This window comes from Drosophila ficusphila, unplaced genomic scaffold (assembly GCF_018152265.1).
Source record: "Drosophila ficusphila isolate 14025-0441.05 unplaced genomic scaffold, ASM1815226v1 contig_791, whole genome shotgun sequence".
NCBI lineage: Eukaryota > Metazoa > Arthropoda > Insecta > Diptera > Drosophilidae > Drosophila > Drosophila ficusphila.
The window spans coordinates 23,087,601-23,112,206 of record NW_025064737.1 but is presented as its reverse complement, the minus strand read 5'-3'; the positions used below and the strand labels follow the sequence as shown (position 1 = coordinate 23,112,206).

At 45.3% G+C, this 24,606-nt stretch overlaps 1 protein-coding gene across 1 annotated transcript in view; it reads left to right on the top strand.

Annotated features, from left to right (window-relative positions):
• Positions 1–23,945, top strand: part of LOC108088375 (dynein beta chain, ciliary) — a 29,894-nt gene extending 5,949 nt beyond the window's left edge. Inside the window, 24 exon segments of the mRNA XM_017186122.2 lie at positions 50–603; positions 877–1,091; positions 2,376–2,552; positions 3,871–4,245; positions 4,314–4,487; positions 4,958–5,230; positions 6,406–6,894; positions 6,947–7,918; positions 9,434–9,700; positions 9,857–10,902; positions 11,002–11,542; positions 11,604–12,103; positions 12,158–12,913; positions 12,976–13,564; positions 13,912–14,160; positions 15,414–15,890; positions 16,041–16,405; positions 20,101–20,239; positions 20,307–20,473; positions 20,525–22,068; positions 22,071–22,168; positions 22,222–23,348; positions 23,565–23,759; positions 23,846–23,945. Coding sequence (XP_017041611.2) covers positions 50–603; positions 877–1,091; positions 2,376–2,552; positions 3,871–4,245; positions 4,314–4,487; positions 4,958–5,230; positions 6,406–6,894; positions 6,947–7,918; positions 9,434–9,700; positions 9,857–10,902; positions 11,002–11,542; positions 11,604–12,103; positions 12,158–12,913; positions 12,976–13,564; positions 13,912–14,160; positions 15,414–15,890; positions 16,041–16,405; positions 20,101–20,239; positions 20,307–20,473; positions 20,525–22,068; positions 22,071–22,168; positions 22,222–23,348; positions 23,565–23,759; positions 23,846–23,945 — 11,389 coding nt within the window.
• The last annotated feature ends 661 nt before the right edge of the window (positions 23,946–24,606 follow it).

The window sequence follows — 24,606 nt, the reverse complement described above, 5'->3', positions numbered from 1 at the left end:
CTGAACACTAAATTTAATTTTCACATTACTCATACGCCGTGTAATTCAGTTTAGAGTATTTGTACAAAGAAATGACAGCGACGACGACGGCGAAGGAAATAGCAACAGTGGATCCGAGTACTTCAGCCAGCATGGCAAGGTTAGTCCTTCAGCAAATCACAACGCCACAGGCGACAGGCGGAGCAGGAGCAACAGGACTATCAGGATCTGGAGGTGGAGGTGGGGGTGCCCCAGTCAACGATGCTCCACTCTTCGAAGTAAAATTGGAGCTGACGGAAACGGAAATACGCTTTTCGCCCGCCTTTGATGCAAGTGTGGAAAATAATTTTCAACAAATTGTGGAGCAGCTGTTGCTCGATATAAAACAGACATGCGACTGCATGCCAAGAATTGTGGCTGACAATGCCCTGTCAGAGGATGATGAAGACGCCACCGCGGCGAACGAGGAGTACGACCAGCAGGAGCGGGACCAAAAAAAGGATCACGAACAGGAAGAGCAGGAGCAGAAGCAGAAGCAGGAGCAGGAGGAACCAAAGCCGCAGGCCGTGCAGTTCAACCTGCTGGCAGCCGCCAAGGCGTATAGCCAAAAAATCGAAGGCACTGGTATGGCATTGGCATTTTTATACACTCCTTTAAGGGTTCGATTTATTTTTGCACATTTATGCAACCCTATAAAAATAATTTAGTATTGGAATGTACCATAATAGAAAATCTTAAAGACAAGTTTTAACTATTATAAGTTAAGGTGAACAAGCATATGCTATTGGAATAGAGTATTGTACACTTCGGTTACAAAATCGAACTATTTTGTCACGCTTTCCTGTCATCCCACACTCTTTTCCCCCCTTTTTTCCTATATCTGCTCATACATCCCAGCCGACGGTCTGGAAGTGCTGGAGAAGGCGATACGTGATGCCCTGGCGGATACGGTAGAGGCGGCATCGGCTTACGCTGCCAAATTCCACGCCTATGCATTCCTGTGGTCCCAACAGAGTGGCGAAGTTTTGGCCGCCTGTATGCAAACGGCCAGGGAGCAGACGCAGCAGGTCAGCGCCGGTGGCTACGCCATCATGGAGACGTTCAAAAAGGAGGTGAGCCGAAAAGAAAGGAAGGAAAGACCCCGGGGCACCGAATGCCAGCAGCTTTTGGTGGCAGCAGAGGCTCTCACACACTTACGACAGGCAGCAGATAAAGATGGCAGGACGGACACAGACTGGGTCCCTCAATTGGCAACCACACAATTTACGCCGTATTGCCCCTGAGACCAATAACGCTTGATAAATGCCAAACATTTAGGGTCAAATGTGTGGCAACTCGTCACTGACCGGGGCAACGCAGGAAACCAAAGAAAAACCGAAGAAGACGGGAACAAAACAAAGCAAAACACTAAACAACTGCTTAACCACCACATGGCGTTGTTGACTTATGTTCGGGGGGCAATTGGGAGCCACTTGCCTCCAGCACAGCAGGCAAATCGCCGACGTATGCGTAATATTTTCTTTAAACAATTATCAAACGCCCCGAAAAGTATGCAATAAATTACCCAAAAGGCACTCACACACACACACTCATACACGCTGAACACAAGAGGCAACAACAAATCATGGTCGAAATGCACGGACATGGCGTTAAATTGGGTGTTGCCCAATAAAATAAGGGAAATTCGCCAGCAAGGAAAGTCGAACAGGAAAGCAACGAAGTCTGAATGGCCTGATCTCAAACATTTCATCTTATTTGGGGCGGAGTGTTTCTTTTCGAAATGCTTAACACGTTTAAGCCTAATATCCTGAGAGGGAAAGCAAACGTTACGATAAAATGAACACGCTATTAAGTGGCTATCTGATCTAGCGATTGTTTTTCTGGTCCTTATGGATTTGATAAAAAAAACTGGGATTAAATAAAAACAAACAAATGTTTTTTTTAGTTTAAATCTGTATTAATTAATATGACTTTATGATTTGTATAAGCAAATGTTTTGTTTTTTTATTTACAGGAAACCTTTTGTTTTCTGTATTTAAGAAGCTAGTATTTGGAACGTACATTTTTTTACTTTTTTATTCCCTCTGACATTTTATTTTTTGACCCCAAGTAGTGTTCATGTCTTACTCATAAATTCCGTGATACCCTTCACATAGAATAGAGCACGAAAAATCACTGGCCGGCATTTTATTTATGACTAACCATTGAGTTGCCTCTGCCGCAGCTGGTGCGCTTAATAAACCGACGGCAGCGGTAGGAATACTATAATATATCCAGAGCATATAGGGGCTTAGTCCGTCCTCACACACATGTGTGGCAAATTAGCAAATAAATTAAGGCGGGTTCGGTCAAAGAAAGTTCCTGTCAGGCGACTTAGCAATCTGGATTTTCCACAGATTGAGAACTACAACGAGGTGCACGACGCCATTGACCAGTGCGAAAACCGGAAGTGCATCAACGGATGGCTGGCCCTCGATCTGAAGCCCCTCAAGTTTGGCCTGCTCAATCTGGCCTGCAAGTGGTCGCACCTCTGCAAGAAATGGCTGCTCCGCTACGTTCAGGGAACCCTTAAGGTAAGAAGTTCCTTCAACTATAAACACCAAAAAAATCAAACAAAAAATGTATTCAAATCGCTTTGCATTTTCAAATCCGTTATATTTAAATTTTTATTTTAATGATTCCATCAGAATTTGTATCAATTTTTGTTTTATTAATCTGCCTCACAAATAAAGTAATTAAAATAACGGCGAGCATTTGTCGTTTTACGAATTTTTTTGTTACTTAGGTAAACATAAATATTATCGCTGCGGGCAAGCCAGTAAGAGTTATTTGGATTAACTAATGCAGAGATGGCATTGAACTCAGATTCGTTTGATTCGTCGATAGAGGCTAGATGACCGCTTATATTCCGACATGATTCTTCAGCATCAGACCAACTTTTCTTTTTATCATTGTCAATGTAAAGGTATCTACCGCCGATCAGTTCGAACCCAGCAGGTATCTTTTTTGAACGGGATTTTGAAAGCTCCTTCAGATTAGTTTGAATTTCACCAAGCTGACGATCTAAATTAGTCTGAAGCGCGCGAAATTCAGCCTTATAGTCTTTCTGCAAGATGGCCTCAGAGCAGGATTCTTCGATATCTGGTTTCGTAATCATATTCTTTTGGTAACCCTCGACGGTCCTCTTATGATCTTGCACAATGCTTAGAACATTCCCAATTCTGGTACTCATCTCGTTTTTAAAATTTAAAATCATCTCGAATTGTTTTTTCATTGTTTCCTGCATCGCCACCAGTTTTGCCTCCAAGTTCCCTTGAGGAATTGTCTTCTCGCAGGAGTGGTTCTGCAGCTCCAACTGCACGCTACGAAGATGACCGTCCATTTTTATTTCTATATTGTCTATCTTTGAATCCAACGAGTCGATTAAGTTTTGAAGTTCACTCTTTATTTCAATTTGATCTTTGTGAAGGGCAGTTAACGCGGACTGACTACATTGATCATGAGAATCGTGTAAAGTAGACGATATTCCAAACACATTTTTGACCATAAAGGCGCAAAACAAAAAAATAGCCAACTTAAACATTTTTAAAATTTAAAACCATTCACTTTGAACGTTTCTAAAGTACTACAATTGAGTTCCTGATAAAGTTACGAAGTAAGCTCAAATATTGCTGACAAGAGATTGCTAATCTTATAAATATTCTGTGCATATATGAAATGAGCTATCAGTTTTATGTCACAGTTCGCAGAAAACCCAACATCCAGCCAAAACAGATTATTTCAAGTGAATTAAATTAATTAAATTTAAAATTATTACTTGTTGATAACCTTAATGAGTTTTTAACAGAGTAAGTGAGTGAGTGGTTAAGACGTTGGAAACTTCTTTTGCAGGAGCTGAACGCATTTATTGGCCGCGGTCACGAGACGCTGCAGTTGCACATCGCCCGCCAGGACTTCTCCGCCCTGCTCCGCGTTTTGGCCATCATGTCGGAGATCCGTCAACGGGAGCCGTACGCGGACAATGTCTTCAAGCCGCTGAAGGACATCATGGGCCTGCTGAAGACCTACAACGTGGAGTTCGAGCCGCAGCTGTTGCGCAGCATTGAGCAATTGCCGCAGCAGTGGCAGCAGCTCAAGCAGACGAGTACCGTTAAGCAGGAGGCGCTGCAGGACACCCGCTTCCACCAACAACAACGCGTGGCTGCTCTAATCGGTCTGCACACCTGTCACTTGCAGCACTACGCTCGCCAATTACAGCGAATGCCAGTGAGTGACAAATACGCACATTACTCAGTCGGTGGATGACGATAATATATATCTCTCTTGGATTGCAGTTCTTCCGGGTGCCCTGTCCGAATGTCTACGATGTCTGCGATGAGGTCTACGTCCGGCTGTTCCGCTTCCGGCGGCAGCAACGCCTCTACACCCGCTGGGCTCGACTGCTCGACATCTCTGCCCCCGAGTTCTCCACTCTGCAGTCGTGCGAGGTCGAGTTGAGGAGGGTCAAGGTGAGTGTCGAATCAGCTGACTGGGAATTTGAGAAACAAATTCACTGATAACAAAAACAGCATGCAAACAAATCTAAAAATTCACCTTTGTGTTGATAACAAAACATTCAATTTGAAAAACATTAATGAGTACTTTTTACAAAGCTAAACGAAGGAAACAAATTAATAATGTTTATTTGTTTTAAATACTTCACAAGGAAAATGTGATTATTATTTCATTTTTTAAGCTTAATATATATTTGAAGTTATGCACTTATTTTGTGTCAATTAATACGATATTCATTAAATTTATTTAACCACTTCTTGAAGACTTTATGCTGAGCAGTAACTTGATATCAATTGCACTGCCTATTGATTTTTGTGTGGGGAAACACCAGCTTATCTTTGATGGGAGGGGTTGGGGGAGTGATGTCATAAGCAGCAGCTTGTTATCTCGCCAAAACTAATAATTGACCCACAATCGCCCGCAGCAATTGTGGGACTTTGTGCGCGTCATCGAGTCGTGCATCGTGGAGTGGCATGCCACGCCCTGGCTGCGCATCGATACCGATGAAATGGAGCACGAGTGCAAGAAGTTCACCCGCGACCTGCGAACGCTGGACAAGTGCATCCGCGAGTGGGCGCCCTATGTCCACATTGTGGGCGTGCTGCGCGAACTGGTCGCCTCGCTGAGGGCCATCACCGAGCTGCAGAATCCAGCAATTACCGAGCGACACTGGATGGAGCTCATGCAGCTGACAAAGGTGAGTTGCGCTGTGGGTGTGCGTGTGTGTGTGTGTGTGTATCCTTCCGATTGATTGAGCGGACCAACAATGCAACGGAGCCGGCAATCTGCCTGCTGGCTGGTGTCTCTTTGAGCCAAGCTCATGGCGGGCACATTGGGCAAACACATTATCGGAGGTGAAGTGCGGCAACCTCAGGAGCACCAGGAGCTGCAGGACCTGTCACAGGACATAACCACACTCGCAATTGGGGAATAGCACACCGCACACCCGGGGAATGGTTAAGCATTCTGCACAAACAAAGGGCGGGGAAACCATTTGGGATCCCTGATTCACTGAAACTATAGTTTATCATCAGTTATATTGAATCACTGATCTGTCGCATTAATTACTAAATTCTAATCAAATTTCTCGCCTATCCTCATGCTCAGCTGAGTGGATTGCGTTCCATGGAGGAGCTGGTAAGTGTAAATGAAAATCACAACTATAATGCGAAACCTAATCCGTTGCCTTCACCAAAATCATGAATTAAAATGTAGTTATCGCATTTGGCCATCTAAGTCCAATCAGAAATATAGCCACAAGCCAATGGTCTTCCATGGGTTCCGGATTATGTGCATTGTTAAATGGAATGCCTCCAGTTTCTGGGGCGTTGGCTCCATTACAGAACAGTATTAACAATTGGCTTAGCAGAGCTTTTGCCTTTGCTCCGGCACAGCCGGAGGCGACAAAGGAATGCATTGCTCAGTTCTGTTAATTAAATTTGCCAGAATTCAGTCAAACTGTGTGATTATTAATGTGTGTTCGGGCCAACGGAGAAAAGCTTGGCCATCAATTACACTGGCCTGCAAGCTATAAATAAAGATATGAACTCCTCACTTAATAATACTTGTTATTCTGTATCGCAATGAATTCTAAAATTACCAAAAATCAGTAACAAAAACAATTGTGTGAACATTGCTTTTAAAGTAAACCTATAAACCAATTCTAATAAATATAGCCATTAGCAACTACTGCACAATGATTGTTATTTTAAATGCTTAAGGAAAACATCTAATTTTGCAGTACATTGTTGTGGTAATGAATTGGAGTTGAGCTTAGCTTTTCCCGAAGCCGTTGAAATGTATTCAAATTTCTAATTTGAGAGTAATTTGACACATGATGCGTATGCTTAATATCCGATTTCCGCCCTGCAGCTCTCCTACAAATGCAACAAATCCACCAGCTTGGCCCAGCTGCTGACCCTTAAACTCCAGCACCACGAGGAGGACATCAAGAACACGGTGGACCGGGCCATCAAGGAGATGACGGTGACCAAGGTGCTGGACGAGATCAGGGCCACCTGGGCCCATCTGGAGTTCGAGCTGGAGCAGCATCACACCCGTCCCAACATCCGACTGCTGAAGGTGTCCGAGGAACTCATCGAAACGCTGGACGACAACCAGATGCAGCTGCAGAACATCTCCACCTCGAAGCACATCGAGTACCTGCTCGACAAGCTCAGCCACTGGCAAAAGGTCCTCGGAGGCATCGACACCTTGATTGTCAACTGGTTCGAGGTGCAGCGCAAGTGGATCTACTTGGAGTGCATCTTCATCGGATCCGCGGACATTCGAGCCCAGTTGCCAGCGGATGCGGCCAATTTCGAGAGGATTGACGAGGACTTCACGAAACTTTTGGCCAAGGTGGGTTATCCTCTTGATCAAATTTCTCGTTCTAAATCAAATTCATTTAAAGGTGAGTGAGGTGCGGGTGGTCATGCAGGTGGTGCTCCACCACGAGGATGTCCTCGCCCAATTATTGCAGTTGCAACAGCGATTGGCCATCTGCGAAAAGGCCTTGAATGATTATCTGGAAACAAAGAGACTTGCCTTTCCGCGCTTTTATTTCATATCAGCCGCCGATCTGCTGGACATCCTGTCCAATGGCAACAATCCCCAAGTTATTGACCGCCACCTGATCAAGTTGTTTGATTCCATATTAAGGTTGCAATATGATACCAATACCCCAAATGCCGTGGGCATGCACTCCAAGGAGAATGATGAGTATGTGGCCTTCGTTTCCGCAGATCCGGATCAGCCTGCCTTTATTGTTTGCGGTGGCAGAGTGGAGCTGTGGCTGAGGGCCATCATCAAGCAGATGAGAAGCACCCTCCACGAGTTATTTCGACGTGCTCTTCGAGTTTTCGGGGAGAAACCCCGGGAACTTTGGCTCTACGATTGGCCAGCCCAGGTGGCACTTTGCTGCAGTCAAATCAGCTGGACGGCGGATGTGAATCGGTCCTTCGGCTGCATGGAGGAAGGATACGAGGGCGTGATGAAGGAGCTGCACAAGCGACAGATTGCCCAGCTGAATGCCTTGATCAACCTCCTGTTGGGTGAACTTTCGCCCGGGGATCGCCAGAAAATAATGACCATTTGCACAATTGACGTGCATTCGCGCGATGTGGTGGGTAAAATCATAGCCGCCAAGGTGGACAACTCGCTGGCTTTCCAGTGGCAAAGTCAGTTGCGTCACAGGTGGGATGACGACCAGGCGGGAAGTTCCAGCGGAAAGGCGAGTACAGCCATCAGTTGCGGCGGAGGAGATGAGGATTGCTTTGCCAACATTTGCGATGCGGAGTTTCGGTATGCCTACGAGTATCTGGGAAACACTTCGCGACTGGTCATCACACCGCTGACGGATCGATGTTACATCACTCTGACACAAGTAAGCGATTCTAATCGAATCAAAGGAACTCACTTTCACTTTGTAGTCGAGCAAATCCTTTCTATCGAGTCCTGAATTAAATATAAGCCTTTTCAACGCCTGCCAGGCGGCGTTAATGGATTTAGCAGCGGAAATCCGCTACAAATGTAAAGTCCATCGTTGGCTTTGAATAATTGAAAGCCAATGTCCCGTGGCTTGAATATATTAAAACCAGTAGCTAGTTAAAGCCAGTCGAAACAAAAAGGCAATGACGGCTGCGAATGACAGGAATAGTCGGTGTGTGCGAATAAGGGCGGAAATTCAATAAATTAAACGTATTTGTGCGTACAATTAGCGCAGATTTTTACCCCGACAGTCGCATATTTCATGCACCACCGCCAAATCAGACGTTATCTTTTTGACACCCGCAAATCATTGTTAAAAATGTGTCGAATGGTTTCACAAAACGAAGGTGTGAAACCAATGTCAGGGGAAATCTGTCGAACATGTCAAAACAAATCACTTTAAAAAAGGGTTTAATTGGAAAAAGGTTCTGTTCTATAGGTTGTAGTTACCGAGAACAAATATACGAGAAAATGTAAGGAATGCAATTCCTAAACAAAATGGTTTTAAATTTTAAAACTCGATGGCCAGATTTACGCCAGATTTTTCTACGATTTCAATGAAGTGCACATAGGTAACATCGTCAATTTTAATCGGATGACACACCTCTGAACGTCTGTGATGGAATTCCTAAAGAAACGCGTTTAAATTTTTCAATTCGAAGATGGTCACTTTTTTGACCCCAGTTTATGTCAGAAACTTCCAAGATTTGCACAATAGTCACCTAAATCCTAGCTCCTGTTACTTCACTAATTTTAACCCGATTCTAAACGTTTGTGATGGTTTTTCAGTTTAAACTTGTCCTTTTGTCACAAAAGGTAACATAACATTGCAGCTCCAGATCCCAAAACTTTCACAAACATACTCGACAAATTGTGTGATAGCTATAAATGCTTTCAGCTTAAGAATCAAAGGATGCTTTACAAGACGTCAATTTCCTGGAGTAAGAGGTTTTGCACAACTGACAACAATTATTAAAATTTCAAAAGCTTTCCTACAAAATTGTAAAATAATATTGAATTAATTGGAACATAATCAAGAGCTTCTGCCGAAACCACTGTGGAATTTAATTCAGTTAAACAGAAATCTGCTTAGCTTATGAACAGCTCAAAGTATTCTCAATCAACACATAATTTAAGCAATTTTTCAAGTAAACAACCTCCTTCAGGCAGCCGCTCTAGACAATTGAGAAATAAATTCGAGCTGAGTGCAGCATAAGCAAAGGGATTGAATAAAACCACAGCTGAAGCAGCCATTAACAAGGCGATCACCAGTTTGTGGTGCAACTCCTTGCCGCCCGCGGCAAATTAAACAACTCGTTAGTGGAGAATAAATGTTTGTTGCAATTTACATATGCCGGCTCCTCTTATTTCTGCAACCTGTAACATTTTTCCTTTATTTTTACCTCGAAAGTCGCTGCGATTGCGGCTGGCAGGTGCAACGGCAGGACCCGCGGGAACGGGCAAAACGGAGACCACCAAGGACCTCGGTCGCGCCCTGGGCGTAATGGTTTATGTCTTCAACTGCTCGGAGCAAATGGACTACAAATCTTGTGGCAACATTTACAAGGGACTCGCCCAGACGGGAGCCTGGGGCTGCTTTGACGAGTTCAATCGCATCTGCGTGGAGGTCCTGTCCGTGGTCGCCGTCCAGGTGAAGACCATACAGGAGGCGATAAAGGTACGCTGTCCGCTTGCAAATTGATTTCGTCCTTCTTGCGCTCCTCCCTGCTTTCCCTGCTTCCTGCTCTCCTTTCCCCAATGCATTGATTACTTTTCCGTGGACCTCGTCCTGGTCGTCCTGTCCTTTCACTCCGCTCTCTCTCTCTGTTTACAGATGCATAAAACCCAATTTATCTTTATGGGCGAGCGCATTTCGCTGGAGCCGTCGGTCGGAATTTTTATCACCATGAATCCCGGCTACGCCGGCCGAACGGAGCTGCCGGAGAACCTGAAGACCCTGTTCCGGCCCTGCGCCATGATTGTGCCGGACTTTGCCTTGATTTGTGAGATTATGCTAATGGCCGAGGGCTTCCAGGACGCCCGTCTGCTGGCCCGCAAATTTATCACCCTGTACACGCTGTGCAAGGAGCTGCTGTCCAAGCAGGATCACTACGACTGGGGCCTGCGGGCCATCAAATCGGTTCTGGTCGTTGCAGGAACCCTCAAGCGTGATGACCACAGTCGACCGGAGGATCAGGTGTTGATGCGAGCGCTGCGCGACTTCAACATACCCAAGATTGTCACGGAGGACGTGCCCATATTTATGGGTCTGATTGGAGACCTCTTTCCCGCTCTCGATGTGCCGCGCAAGCGGGTCTTCGAGTTCGAGAAGACCATCCGGAGGGCGGTGAACGAAATTAAGCTGCAGCCGGAGGAGGGATTCCTCATGAAGGTGGTGCAGCTGCAGGAGCTCCTCGATGTGCGGCACTCGGTGTTCATTGTGGGAAATGCGGGCACAGGGAAGACCAAGATCTGGCAAACCCTGCGAGAGACCTATCGCATCCAGAAACTAAAGCCCGTCTGCCATGTCCTCAACCCAAAGGCTCTTTCCAATGATGAGCTCTTCGGCATCGTAAATCCCACAACCAGAGAGTGGAAGGATGGGCTCTTTTCCTCGATTATGAGGGAACAGGCCAACATGCCGCCTGGTAATCCCAAGTGGATTGTTTTGGATGGCGACATCGATCCCATGTGGATCGAGAGTCTCAACACTCTGATGGATGACAACAAAATCCTTACACTGGCCAGTAATGAAAGGATATCTTTGAAACGCGAGATGCGATTGCTATTTGAGGTGGGACATCTGAAGGCGGCAACTCCGGCAACAGTTTCCAGAGCAGGAATATTATATATAAACCCGCAGGACTTGGGCTGGTCACCGTGAGTATTTATGAGAAATATATGTTATCTTCTAAATTTATATTAATAAATAATGATGATTTTATACCCTTCTTAAATATTAATTTTTTACAACATTAGCTACGTTTCCTCCTGGCTGGAGACCCGTGTGGATATGATTGAGAGGGGCATCTTGACCACCTTGTTTGAGAAGTACTTCCCCTGTCTGATGCAAAGGCAGCGCGACTTCCGGCGCATCACCCCCATTACGGACATGGCCATGATCCAGATGACCTGCCACCTGCTGGAATGCTTGTTGGCCTCTGATGAGGGAAACGGAGATGGACGAGGAAGAGGAAGTGGAGCCGGTGGAGCAGCCAACCCGCACAATCTGCACCACGGAGAGCTCTCCCACGAAGCGAAGGTTTTAGCTCTGGAAACTATTTTTGTGTACGCCACCGTTTGGAGTTTTGGATCCGCTTTAAGTCAGGATGTAATCATCGATTGGCACCGCGAGTTTCACAAATGGTGGACAGGAGAGTTCAAGGACATCAAGTTGCCAAGTCAGGGAACTGTTTTCGATCACCAGTTGAATGTGCAGACCCTTAAGTTTCAGCCTTGGTCCGAATTGGCAGCTCAGGAGCCTTTGGAAGGACAAATTGATGCGGAGAATCCTTTGCAGGTCAGTAAATAAAAAGGAAGTGGGTTTATGCTGTGGCAAATTGTAAAACTTTCTTTGGCAGAATGTTTTAATTTCCACTGCGGAGACCACTCGTCTGGTCTATTTCCTCAAGCTCCTGATTGACCGCAACTTGGCCTGCATGCTGGTGGGCAACTCGGGTTGCGGCAAGGGTGCCATCTTCCGGGAGCTGTTCAGCCAGTATGCCAGCGACCAGGAACTCCTCGAAGTGGCCGTGTCGACGGTGAGTGCAGTTGACAGCCATCAGCAGCAGTCGGTGAGTCCTGCTGGAGCAGCAGTTGTGCGGCGCAAGGCTTCCTCCTCGGCCACTCCACTTTTGACCACCGTGCAAGCCACGCACTTTAACTTCTACACCAGCTCGGAGATATTCCAAAAAATGCTGGATCGTCCGCTCGAAAAGAAATCGGGGCGGTGTTATGCACCCAGTGGACCCAAGCGAAGGCTGATTTATTTTGTGAATGATTTAAACATGCCCGAGGTGGATGCCTATGGCACAGTTCAGCCACACACAATTATGCGACAGTTCATGGACTACCGGCAATGGTAAGTAAAGGTTGGAGTTCTACTTTTAGTGATTTACATCCAATTTCCCTTAAGGTACGATCGCCAACGGTTGCAGCTGAAGGACATTCGGCACTGTCAGTTTGCAGCTTGCATGAATCCAACTGCTGGATCCTTTACAATCGATCCTAGACTGCAGCGCCACTTTTGCGTATTCTCGGTGGCTCCACCGAGTGAGGACACTCTGCACCACATCTACGGCAGCATTCTGGCCAGTCACCTGGATAGTCCCGCCCAAGGATTCAGCAAGGAGATCCGCTCAATTGGCAGCTTACTTGTGAGAGTTGGAATAGCCCTCCATCGTCGTGTGGAATATGCCTTTCTGCCCACGGCTCTCAAGTTCCACTACCTTTTCAATCTGCGGGATCTCACGGGAATCTATCAAGGACTCATGAACAGTGTGGGTGCTCCGGCTGCAGCGGGAGGAGGAGGAGCTTCGGGTTACGGAGGAACTGTCTGTGGCAGACCCTCCGAACTTATGAGGCTATACGTTCATGAGGCCTTTCGGGTCTATCATGATCGTTTGGTGGATCCCTATGACATCAAGTCTTTTAAGTCCTCCATTCGGGATATATTTAAAAAGGATTTTGAAGATTTCGACGAAGACTTTGTGTTTGCAGAACCTTTGATATATAGTCATTTTGCTCAATCACTGGTGGATCAAAAGTATATGCCCCTGAAAAGCTGGGACTCGTTATATCAACTTTTAATAGAAGCTCAGGCTAGTTATAATGAGGTGGTGGGATACATGAATCTCGTGCTCTTTGAAGATGCCATGATACATGTTTGTCGGTAAATTGAATACATTAAAATATTTATTGCTCACTTTAAATGTATATATTATTTGTTCACAGTATCAATCGCATTCTTGAGAGTCCCAGGGGTAATGCTCTCCTAATTGGAGTTGGAGGATCTGGAAAACAAACCTTGGCTCGCTTGGCTGCTTTTATATCCTCCTTAAGCGTCTCCCAAATCCAAATAAAGCGAGGGTTTGGTTTACTGGATATGAGAGAGGAAATCGGGAGTCTTTACATGAAGGTGGGCCTCAAAAACTTGGCCTCTGTGTTCTTGATCTCCGATGCACAAATACCTGATGAATCCATACTGATGTTGATCAATGATCTCCTGGCCTCTGGCGAAATTCCGGAGCTCTTTAACGACGACCAGATGGACACTATTACGAATGGGATTCGCAACGAGGTGAAGCAAAGCGGTAATATGGATACTAAGGAGAATTGCTGGCGGTACTTCGTGGAGAAGGTAAGGAGATTGCTTAAAGTGGTTCTGTGCTTTTCGCCGGTGGGTCAAACGCTGCGGGTACGGGCTCGGAAATTCCCTTCTATCATCAGTCGGACTGCCATCGACTGGTTCCATGAGTGGCCCAAAACCGCTCTGGAGTCCGTTTCCCAGAAGTTCCTCAATGAAATCAGCGGAATTTTGGAGGCAAGTACACATAAAGAAACTTTGAGCATAGGAAATATGTATTATTTGCACTTGTATAAAAGATATGTACACTTTCTGTTTTACAAACACAAGTTATAAAAAACCTTGGGCTTTTATTGTTAAGATCTTCTGTTTGTTTTCTGAGATAATCTTTAATTGTAGTATTTTTCTGAGTGCACTGTGTTCCATCCCCCTTATTTATGCGTCTGTCGGGCACAATTTACAACTGCAAACCGTCACTGCGTACACTTAAAGTCCCCGGCAGAAGAACGACAGCCGACTGACCTGACCCACGCTGACCCTCTTCCCTTCTTCTCGCCCACCCAAACCAAAAAATGTCCATGCAGCCCGAACTGGTGCCGCCCATCGGCTGCTTTATGGCTTACGTCCACGGCACCGTGAATCAGATATCGAGGATTTATCTGCAGAATGAAAAACGCTACAACTACACGACCCCAAAAACTTTTCTGGAATACATTTTCCTCTACCGCAAACTGCTGGTGGACAAAAACGGCGAGTTCGCGGAGCGAATCGCTCGTCTGCAGAGCGGAATGGCCAAGTTGGCGGAGTGCGCCCGTCAGGTGGACACGCTGAAGGTGAGTAAATGATGGAGTGGACGGCCGACGACCGGCGAATGCCGCACGATGACCGTATGCCATATGAGAATGAAATGTGCATGCGGTGAATCCGGTTCGTAGGTGTTTGCAACTGCACCATAAAAAAATGTGGTATACCAAGTATTATATATTAATGTAATTAACATTGCAGAAAATATATATTTTAAGTTCACAAAAAATCGTACTTTAAAAAATCTTTATATAAGAGATACTTAAACTAAAGGCTTGAGGGCTTTTCAAGACTGCAATCTTTTCCTCTCTGTACGATACCATTTTAAAGTCCTATGTACGCCCTCATATAATATCCCCAGGCAGAGTGCGCGGAAAAAACCAACAGAATCTCGGCAGAGTTAAAAACAGTGTGTCTGTCTGCTATCAAATATTAATTAAACTCGAACGCAGGGTGCCCGCAAAATCGATCATCATTGGGCCCCCAGCTTTCAATGGTACACTGCCATTCGATCCGTTGGCGAAGCGTCGGCCATTCAATTAGTGCGCTTAATTGAATTGTTGTTGCAGCAAATCTGCCGTCCACTTGTCCCACTTCGGCAACATCAATGGCGGAAACCGGAGAGGCGGAAGGACGGCTGCCATTCTCTGAGTTTTTAACACCGTTTCCGGTTACGTCGCGTATACGCAGTGGTGGCCCAGCGGCAACGCGTTTGTTTCGCAGCATACTTCGCAGCGGCGCTAAACAACGACCATTCGACTGAAAGAGAACAAGCTGGCGAGGTGGGCCGGGGAAGGGCAAATGTTATTTAAACTAATTGAATTAAATTGAATTCGTTTCAGTCGAACAAAAGCCGTTTTAGTTTTCCCCCACACGGGTCTCCTCTCCAGTTTCACATCAGCCTTGCTTTTTAGTGATGGGATTTGCGCTGCAGGCTACTTGAATTGAAAAGGAAAGGATAAATATAGGAAGGAACACTGTTCCCCTTATTTACAAAAATTATATCACTTGTATGGGATAAGTAAATAAAGTAAAAATCCTTTACGAATGATATATATATCTAACTTTAACAATCCTATATCCTTACCATCGCTACTGAACTCACTTGTATTTGTATTGGGGCGCCGGTAATTTGTGCGCAAAAGTTGCTCCGCGTAAATATTGAGCCATCGTGCCAGGGTCTTAATTATTTTCGACAGCCGTAAAAGTTTTCAGCTCACTTTGATTTTGGCTTTGATTTTCAATTGACGCAATTTGGCGGTTTTTCTAATTCCACCCACAGCACCAACTGGCTATCCAAGAAGTTCAACTGGCTGCGAAAAACGCGGCGGCCGACAAGCTGATTGTGATTGTGAGCGCCGAGAGCGAAAAGGTGAAGCGGGAGCGGTACATCGCCTCCGAGGAGGAAAAGCGGGTGCGGATCATCGAGGAGGACGTCTCCATCAAGACCAAGATGTGCGAGGAGGATCTGCGGCAGGCGGAACCCGCCTTGGTGGCCGCCCAAGCAGCTCTGAATACATTAAACAAAAACAATCTCACGGAACTCAAGTCGTTTGGTTCGCCACCCAAGGCGGTGGTCAACGTTTGTGCCGCCGTCATGGTTTTGTTGGCCAGCAATGGTAAGATCCCAAGGGATCGCAGCTGGAAGGCCTCCAAGCTGATGATGGTGCGCGTGGACCAGTTCCTTAATGACCTACTTAACTACAACAAGGATAACATTCATCCTAATATTATTGAAACGCTGCAGGAATATTTAAAGGTGAGAAACTATCTTCAAAAGTACGCATATATTAAATACTATAAAAGTAAAAGAACTGGTAAAAATTAAATATTTTAAGATAATGTAGTTACTTACTATTTTCCTATGTTTATTATTATTATTATTTAATTTTGCTATTCATAATTTTAGGACCCCGAATTCAATCCCGACAAGGTGGTTCAAAAATCAGTAGCCGCGGCAGGACTTTGTGCCTGGGTGATCAACTTGCACCGCTATCACCAGGTATTCCTGATTGTTGGACCCAAACAACAGGCGCTGCAGGACTCGCATCAGGAGCTGCTGGAGGCCAGGGAACGACTGCAGTACCTCAAGGCGAAGATCAACAATCTTGAGGCGAAGCTGGCCGAGATTCAGGCGGAGTTCGAGAACGCGGTGGCCGAGAAGCAGCGATGCCAACGGGAGGCGGACAAGACGGCCTTCACCATCGATTTGGCCCACCGGCTGGTGAATGGACTGGCCAACGAGAATGTCCGCTGGAAGGAGTCCGTCCAGAGGTGAGTCCTTCGGCTGGTGGGAGTCCTTCGTCGGTTGCGGGTGGTGCTACACTGCATTTATGCGTAATCAATTATTAAATTTAATTTACATTCTGTGTGCGTCCGCCATTGCTGTAATTGCTTTGCCTGCCACTTGCCTGCCCTCAAGTGGGGGGAATGGTGGGGGTCAATGCACTCGGAGAAACTAATGTAAACAAAATCCCCACCATCCTACAGTCCTCTATAAAATTCTAAAAGCTTTCAGCAAAACCAGTGAATCTCAATCCTCTATGAAAACATTCATCGTAATTCAATCAAAGAGATTAGTTGTCATTCTGAATTAATGAATCATCAATTAATAAGAAGATTAATTTAATATTTATATTTATAAATAACATTTTATTTGGATTCAACTATTTCATTTCTGTTGATTATAGTGTAGGGAGACCTTCAGGAGTATTTTTTGTACTTATTTTGATTAATATTTTTGCAAGTGCACTCGAATTCCGCTTACTTGCGGGCCACCGCGGCAACAAAAGGCCGTAAATTTTATTTACTCGCTCCCATTTGGCGCACGGCGAGGTCCCCGAACCCGGCTCATTCACTCGATTGCGCCCTCGTCGGAAGGCAATGAACCGCCGGGAGTGGCGGCAATTTGCAAAAATCATTGGCAGTTAACCGAAATGCATTTAAGCAGCTTCAAACCGGAGGCACGTACTCCGAACAGAATGGGAATGGGAAAGACTGGGTATGCAAACTTGTCATCGTGAGTGGGCTGGCTGGGGCTAATCCCATCTGTTGCTGCTCCGCTCTGCACCCGGTGACGTGAGCCACGAAAATGTCGAGCCGAGGTGGAAGGCACCTGCCTAACAAGCCAACAATTGCAGTTGACAAGTGTGAAAGTTGGCACAATGGCTGGGCGAAGGGAAAGGCGGGAAACTCAAAGAAAGCAGGCAAGCAGCGTGTGAAGGAGCAAAGCCTATTAGGATTTTGAAGGATGTGGCTGATGGAAAGAGGGGGTAATACATCTCCCTATGGATTACGTATGGGTTTCACTGATGCAGCCAGTGAACACTTCAAAACGAAGATGATATATTCGAGCGCCTCCAGGTATGCAACATGTTTTTTGCGTGTCGTACAAAGAATTTGCTAATATACCTGTATTTATTAAACTTGAGGTAAACAAATCGAGTATGCATTTGAATTGATTGCAAAATATCCATTTAGAATTAAAGATAAAAATCATTTTGATCTGTATTTCTTCGCTTTTTATTAGCCATCAAGTCAAGCATTTTAAATTCGTTTTTGATATGTTCGAGTTTCGGTGTATAATTTATTGCTGAATACTTTTTGGCTTTTAATTTAATACATTCATGCTCGAGTGATTTTTATTTTTCATTTTAAATAGTAAATTTGAAAAAAAAAAAAAAGAAAAAAGTGGCATCGTGCGTTTAAAGTTTATGCAATAAACGACGATGTGGAAAACATAAATATTTAAATTCCAATCGTTTCTATTTGTAGTCCTTAGGGTTTCTGTAAGTTCAACAGAAGTAGAGAAATCAAAATTACAGTTACAATTACCTTTGAACTGAAAATACATTTTTCATCTAGATTCAAGAATTTGTTATTCCCATGACAACATTTAGTTTTGATATGAAATCAGAAATGAAAATAAATATTCAAAACGGAATGGGAAAACATGCGATGTGAAGCTAAAATTCATACCAATATTTAGACACTTTAAACATAAAGCTTTCATCAGGTGGCATCATAATTTGCCAAATATAGTTGTCTCTACGATTCAAAGAGTAAATTTGGCCATAATCAACAAACTTGTGTCAAAAGTTTTCATTTTAATGTGAACTGAATGGGTCAACTAATATAAATGCACCATTTTTGGGTCATAAATTTGCTGAATTTCCATCGAATCGAGCCCGAAAGCAATGCGGTGGCCACCTATCAATTATATAAACCATCAGGTCACACGCAATGAGCAGTGGCAAAAAACTTAATCAAATTCATATAGATGTCGATGGCAATTCGGGTCCGTACCCGTACATACAGTACAACACGCAGAGCACTCCGACACCTTTGGCTGCCCATTGACTGGCTGCATTCATTGAAATTCAATTGAGTGCGCGTGCAAGCCAAAAGAAAATCCGTAAAGGGCGTCGATGGCGATGGCGATGATGGGGTTTTGGTTGAAATGTAGGGGAAAAGGTAGGGGGGAGTCGGTAGAGTACTGAATTTTTCGCACCTAAACAACTGCAGAATCCACACACACAAACACGAACCCCAACAAAATCCACAAATGGGCAGCGTCAGCAGCTAAATCGCCGGGGGAGTTGGAGCCAGAGCCGGAATATAAATGCATATGAAATAGGTATTGAATTACGAAAAATGAAAAATTTCCCAACTGTGCAGAAGGGAGGGAAGGAGGGCTGTGAATTTATGCTGCTGGGCGGTACTATTCGATCCTTGGACATTCAATGCACTGGCAAAGGAGCAAAAGCCCCGATTCTGGGTCCCCATGTTCGACTTTTGCAAGCGAGAATTGTTCAAATATTTATGAAAATATAATTTGACCCACAACAGCAAATTGTTTGTACCTTTGTGGGTGGCAACTGGGCTCGCCCTTTCGGACAGGTGTGTGTAAGCTTCTCTGACTTGCATATAAATTTCTGCATATTTGACAATGACATTACACACACGCACAAACACATACATCTGCACCGAAGGATTCTGCAGGATACTCGCATTTGTTTGCCAACTTATTGTTGTTATTGTTGGGAGCTGTTGGCATGGTCCGGCTGCCTTCGAAAAATACTATCCGTTTTAAATGAGAATGCTCTTATGTCACCTGACAGGCATTTCAGCAAAATTCAACACAATATTTCTGCAAAAACAATTATGCCACAGAACGGCAGACATAAGCGTCTGTTCGAATCCCCCTTTTTTTTGGGGGGAGGTGATATCAATATCGATATATGGTCACAAGCACAATGTGTGCTGTTTTTCCTCGGTATCTTAGGTATTTTTCTGTCTTTTTGTGGCTGGCTTAAGACCCCTTTTCATTTGTTTTTCTTCCTTTCAGGACTCTGGTCCTAGAGCAATTATAAGATTATCCAATTACAAAGCGCCTTTTATGGGACTCTTTTAAACATATGAATGTGCATATAAATGAGCATAAATCATTGTCTTTATATTCTGAAAGCGTCTGGCGGCGAAGAGGGAATAACTGCAGATAACTAATTGAAAATAGTTGGTGCTTGCAATGCAAAAAGTGCTCCTTCTTGGTAAATCCCCTCGGCAACCGAGGGGCTGATAATAAGCTGAAATATTTCAATAAGAGTTGGCATGCAGCAATTTCCGATAATTTATGCAACCACTTGAGCGGGCGAACACCACTTTAAGCCCTAAGTCCACCCACCCAGCAACCCGTCGTCATCGGCGGGAATGTCAGCAACAAAGGCAGCAACAACCGGCTACTTCCTCTTCGACATCATTATTTTTTCAATTTCCCCTCATTTAAATTTAAATGCAGAAGAAGAAAAAGTAGTTGGAGCAGGCTGCAGCGGATGTCGGGCGGTGCTGCAACCTTTAGCTTCCTGCTGCCGTAATTTATACGATTTGTTAGCATCAAAAGCGGGGGATTACCACCTGCTCCTCACTCGGCTTCTCCTTTTTGGCCTTGTATCCTTTCCTGCTCCGTTTAGCCTGCAAGCGAAGATTGGTACCCTCCCCGGAGATATCCTGCTAATTTCCTCGTTCCTGTCGTACGTGGGCTGCTTCACGCGCCGCTACCGTGAGGAATTGCAGCACAAGATGTGGCTGCCCAACTTTCGCAAAATCGATGTAAGCAGGGGGCACTTTCACTCGGCAGCTGGGGCACTGAAACTTTAATTTCTTATCCTTTAAATAGCCGCACATTCCCCACACCGAGGGTGTGGATACCCTGGCCCTTTTCTCGGACGATGCTCAAATAGCCGCCTGGAATAACGAGGGTCTGCCCATGGATCGAATGTCCACCGAGAATGCCACCATACTGCAGTATTCAACTAGGTGGCCGCTAATGATAGATCCACAATTGTAGGTAATTATAATAAAATTAGGTTCCCAATATGAACCCTTGATTTTCAGGCAGGGCATCAAGTGGATTAAGAACCGCTTTGGTTCATCTCTGGTGGTCTTGCGCTTGAGACAACGAGGATTTCTTGAAGCCCTCGAAAAGAGCATTTCTCAGGGAGAAACAGTGCTTATTGAGCAGATTGAGGAGACAATGGACACGGTTTTAGAGCCCCTTCTCAGCCGAGCTTTGATCAAAAAGGGTCGCTATCTGCGCATTGGCGACAAGGAAATCGAGTTCCATCCCAGTTTCCGACTCATTCTGCACACCAAGATGGCCAATCCGCACTACAAACCGGAAATGCAGGCCCAAACCACTTTGATTAACTTCACAGTCACTCCAGATGGACTCGAGGAGCAGCTCCTGGCAGAAGTGGTTAAAATAGAGAGGCCCGATTTGGAACAAATGAAAACGGAGGTCACTGTGCAGCAAAACAAATTCAAGATATCCCTGAAAGCTCTGGAAGATGAGTTACTGGCTAGATTGGCTTCGTCGGGGGAGAATGTCCTGGATGATCATGCCTTGGTGATCAATCTTGAGGACACCAAGCGAACTGTGGACGAAATCGAAGCCAAAGTTAGGGAGGCAAGGGTTACAACTCTGCAGATTGATGATACAAGAAATATATATCGATCGGCTGCTAAGAGAGCTGCTATTTTGTACTTTGTACTCACCGATCTGAGTCGCATAAATCCCATCTATAAGTTCTCGCTAAAATCCTTTATGCACGTTTTTCGGCAGGCTATTGCATTGGCCGCCGAGTCCAAGATTTTTGAAAAGCGAGTTCTGCACCTGGTGGACTCCATTACCCTGCAAACATATCGCTACACATTACGCGGGCTTTTCGAGGCTGACAAGCTAACTTTCACTTCGCACATGACTCTGCGCATCCTTATTGCCGCCGAGCAAGTGGCCAAGGACGAAACGGACTTCCTGCTGCGTTTTCCCCACGATCCCACCACCTTGTCCCCCTTGGACTTCGTGAGCCGCAGTGCCTGGGGTGGCATCAAGTCCTTGACTTTAATAGAACACTTTTACGGAATCGACAAGGACATGGAGAACTACACGAAAAGGTGGCGCAAATTTATGGCCAGCGACACGCCAGAAAGGGAGCAGTTTCCCGGGGAGTGGAAGCACCGCACTCCGCTCCAGAAATTATGTATTATCCGCTCCTTGAGACCAGATCGAATGACATATGCCATGCGGCAGTTTGTGGAGCAGACGATGGGTCGTTCCTATGCGGAGGTGCAAACCCCGCCATTCGGTGCCATTTTCCAGGAGCTCAATGCAGCCACTCCTGCGTTTTTCATCCTCTCACCAGGAGTGGATCCCATCCGGGATGTGGAGCGATATGGCCAGCGGCAGGGGTTCCATTCGGAGTCCGATACGCTGGTCAATATCTCACTGGGACAGGGGCAGGAACTGTTGGCTGAGCAGGCTATTATCCAGGCCTTGGAATCCGGTCAGCAGTGGGTCATCCTGCAAAATATCCACTTAGTGGTGAACTGGTTGCCCACGCTGGAGAAGCTCATTGAAAGGATAGTGCTACAGAGCGAGACGCGGGGGAGTCAAATTTCCGACTTTTTATAAGCGCTGAACCAGCACCAGATCCGCAGTATCATGTAATTCCTCAGGGAATCCTAGAATCCTCACTTAAGGTGAGATTGTCTTTCAAGAATATATGAATACAACTAAAGTATATATCCAACAGGTGGTCAATGAACCCCCTTCAGGAATGGCTGCGAATCTTCACAAGGCGTGGGACAACTTCTCGCAGGATGCCTTGGAAACTTGCACCCAGGAGGCGGAGTTCAAGTCGATCCTGTTTGCTCTTTGCTATTTTCATGCAGTGGCGGGTGAAAGGCGCAAGTTTGGACCACAGGGCTGGAACAAGGTGTATCCTTTCAACATAGGTGACCTCACCATCTCGTCGAATGTGCTTCACAACTACCTGGAGGGGAGCAACCGGATTCCTTGGGAGGATCTGCGCTATCTCTTCGGCGAGATTATGTACGGTGGTCACATCACAGATGATTGGGATCGTCGGCTTTGCCAGACTTATTTGGAGGAGCTCCTACAGCAGGATCTCATTGATGGGGACTTTGAGTTGTGTCCGGGGTTTCCTGCTCCGCCGAATCTAGACTTCGAAGGCTATCACTCGTATATTACGGAAATGCTGCCAGAAGAGAGTCCTTTGCTATATGGTCTTCATCCAAATGCTGAGATTGGTTTTCTAACCACCGCTTCCGAACAACTTTTACGCACAATTTTCGAGTTGCAACCAAGGGAATCGGAGTTGAGTTCCCATTGCGGAGCACCACGCGAAGAGCTGGTCAAGATCATGATCGACGATTTTCTGGACAAACTTCAAGATGAGTTTAACCTGCAGGCTCTGCTCAATCGAGTGGAACGCAAAACTCCCTTTGTGGTGGTCGCCCTGCAGGAATGTGAGAGAATGAACGCTCTGATTCGAGAGATAAAACGATCCCTGAGGGAACTCATGCTGGGATTGAAGGGTGAACTCACCATTACCCAGGAAATGGAGCGACTGGACCATGCCATCTTCTACGATCATGTTCCCGGAGCCTGGGCTCGACTGGCCTATCCCAGCATGCTGGGCTTGCAGTCCTGGTTCTCTGATCTGCTGCACCGCATCAAGGAGCTGGCCGGATGGCTCAACGACTTCAAGCTGCCCTGCGCCATCTGGCTCGGCGGACTCTTCAACCCGCAGAGCTTCCTCACCGCCATCATGCAGGAAAGTGCCAGGAAACACGATTTACCGCTGGACAGGATGCTGATTAGCTGCGATGTCACCAAAAAGCAGAAGGATGATGTCACGTGAGTGTAGAGTAACTTTAATACAAAATAATAAATAAATTTAGAATAGATTTAAAACATAAGTTTTATCTGCTGAAAAATCCCTGTGTTTCTTTGAAATTCAAAATTTAAAGAAATCCATTAAATAGAACCAAGTACAATTACTGGTTTTTCGCGTTTTAAAACATCTCTTTGTTTGTTTGCCCTTTGACTCATTGACCTGCCCTTTCCACACAGCCTGCCGCCCATGGAGGGCGCCTTTGTCCACGACCTGTACATGGACGGCGCCAGCTGGGATTGCCAGTTGAACTCCATTGTCGCCCTGCGTCCCAAGGAGATGCTCTGCGCCATGCCCGTCATCTACATCAAGTCCATTGTGCAGGAGAAGCAGGAGCTGCAGCGCATCTACGAGTGTCCTTTGTACAAGACAAGGTGGGTGACATTCCCGAGGATGCGACTTCCGCCCACTCCTTTGTCCACTTCTCTAATTGACTGACGGCTCTTTTGCCTCCTTTCAGGTCGCGGGGAAATACCTACGTTTGGACCTTTAACCTGAAGACCCGCGAACGCCCCTCAAGATGGATCCTTGGGGGCGTGGCACTCTTACTGCAGCCTTAATTGCAATACGAAATTATTATCAGATTTAGTGAAATATGGAATAGAAACCATCTAATCAATCACAAACAAAACACATATTCATTTGTATTCCCGCCGCGTATACTACACCCATAAAAATCTACGTCAAATCACAAAAACTACTCAACGTTCGAGAGGCGAGGAAGCCCCGATTCCACGATATATGTATGACTAATCAATTAGTAGATATTTATAACTTTCAGCACGTCGACTATCGCGACACTCGCGCAACTCACGTGCTTCCGTCGAAATGATGACGAAACGGAAAAATTATAGCTTATCTAATGCTTCCGAAATCATATGCTCAACAAGTTGCCTGTTGCCATGTGAAGAAAATCACGAACTAGTTTAAAAAATTCTTCAAACAATACTATATAGAGTGAAACAATTCGTGGGCGTAAATGTTGATTCACCGAATAGCACTTTTAACTGGTTACATCCAGTTTTATATTTGCAAATATTAATATAAAAATTATTATAAAATTAGTACATTTATGGATAAGTACTGTTCTTAAATAAAACCTATCCCAATAAAAAAACTTCTTTATAAAAATAAAGTGAAATGGGTTAATATTTAAAGAAGTTAAAAATAATCTCGTCGTCTCATTGTGACGTTTCATTTAAAGGTCATTTGAAAATATAT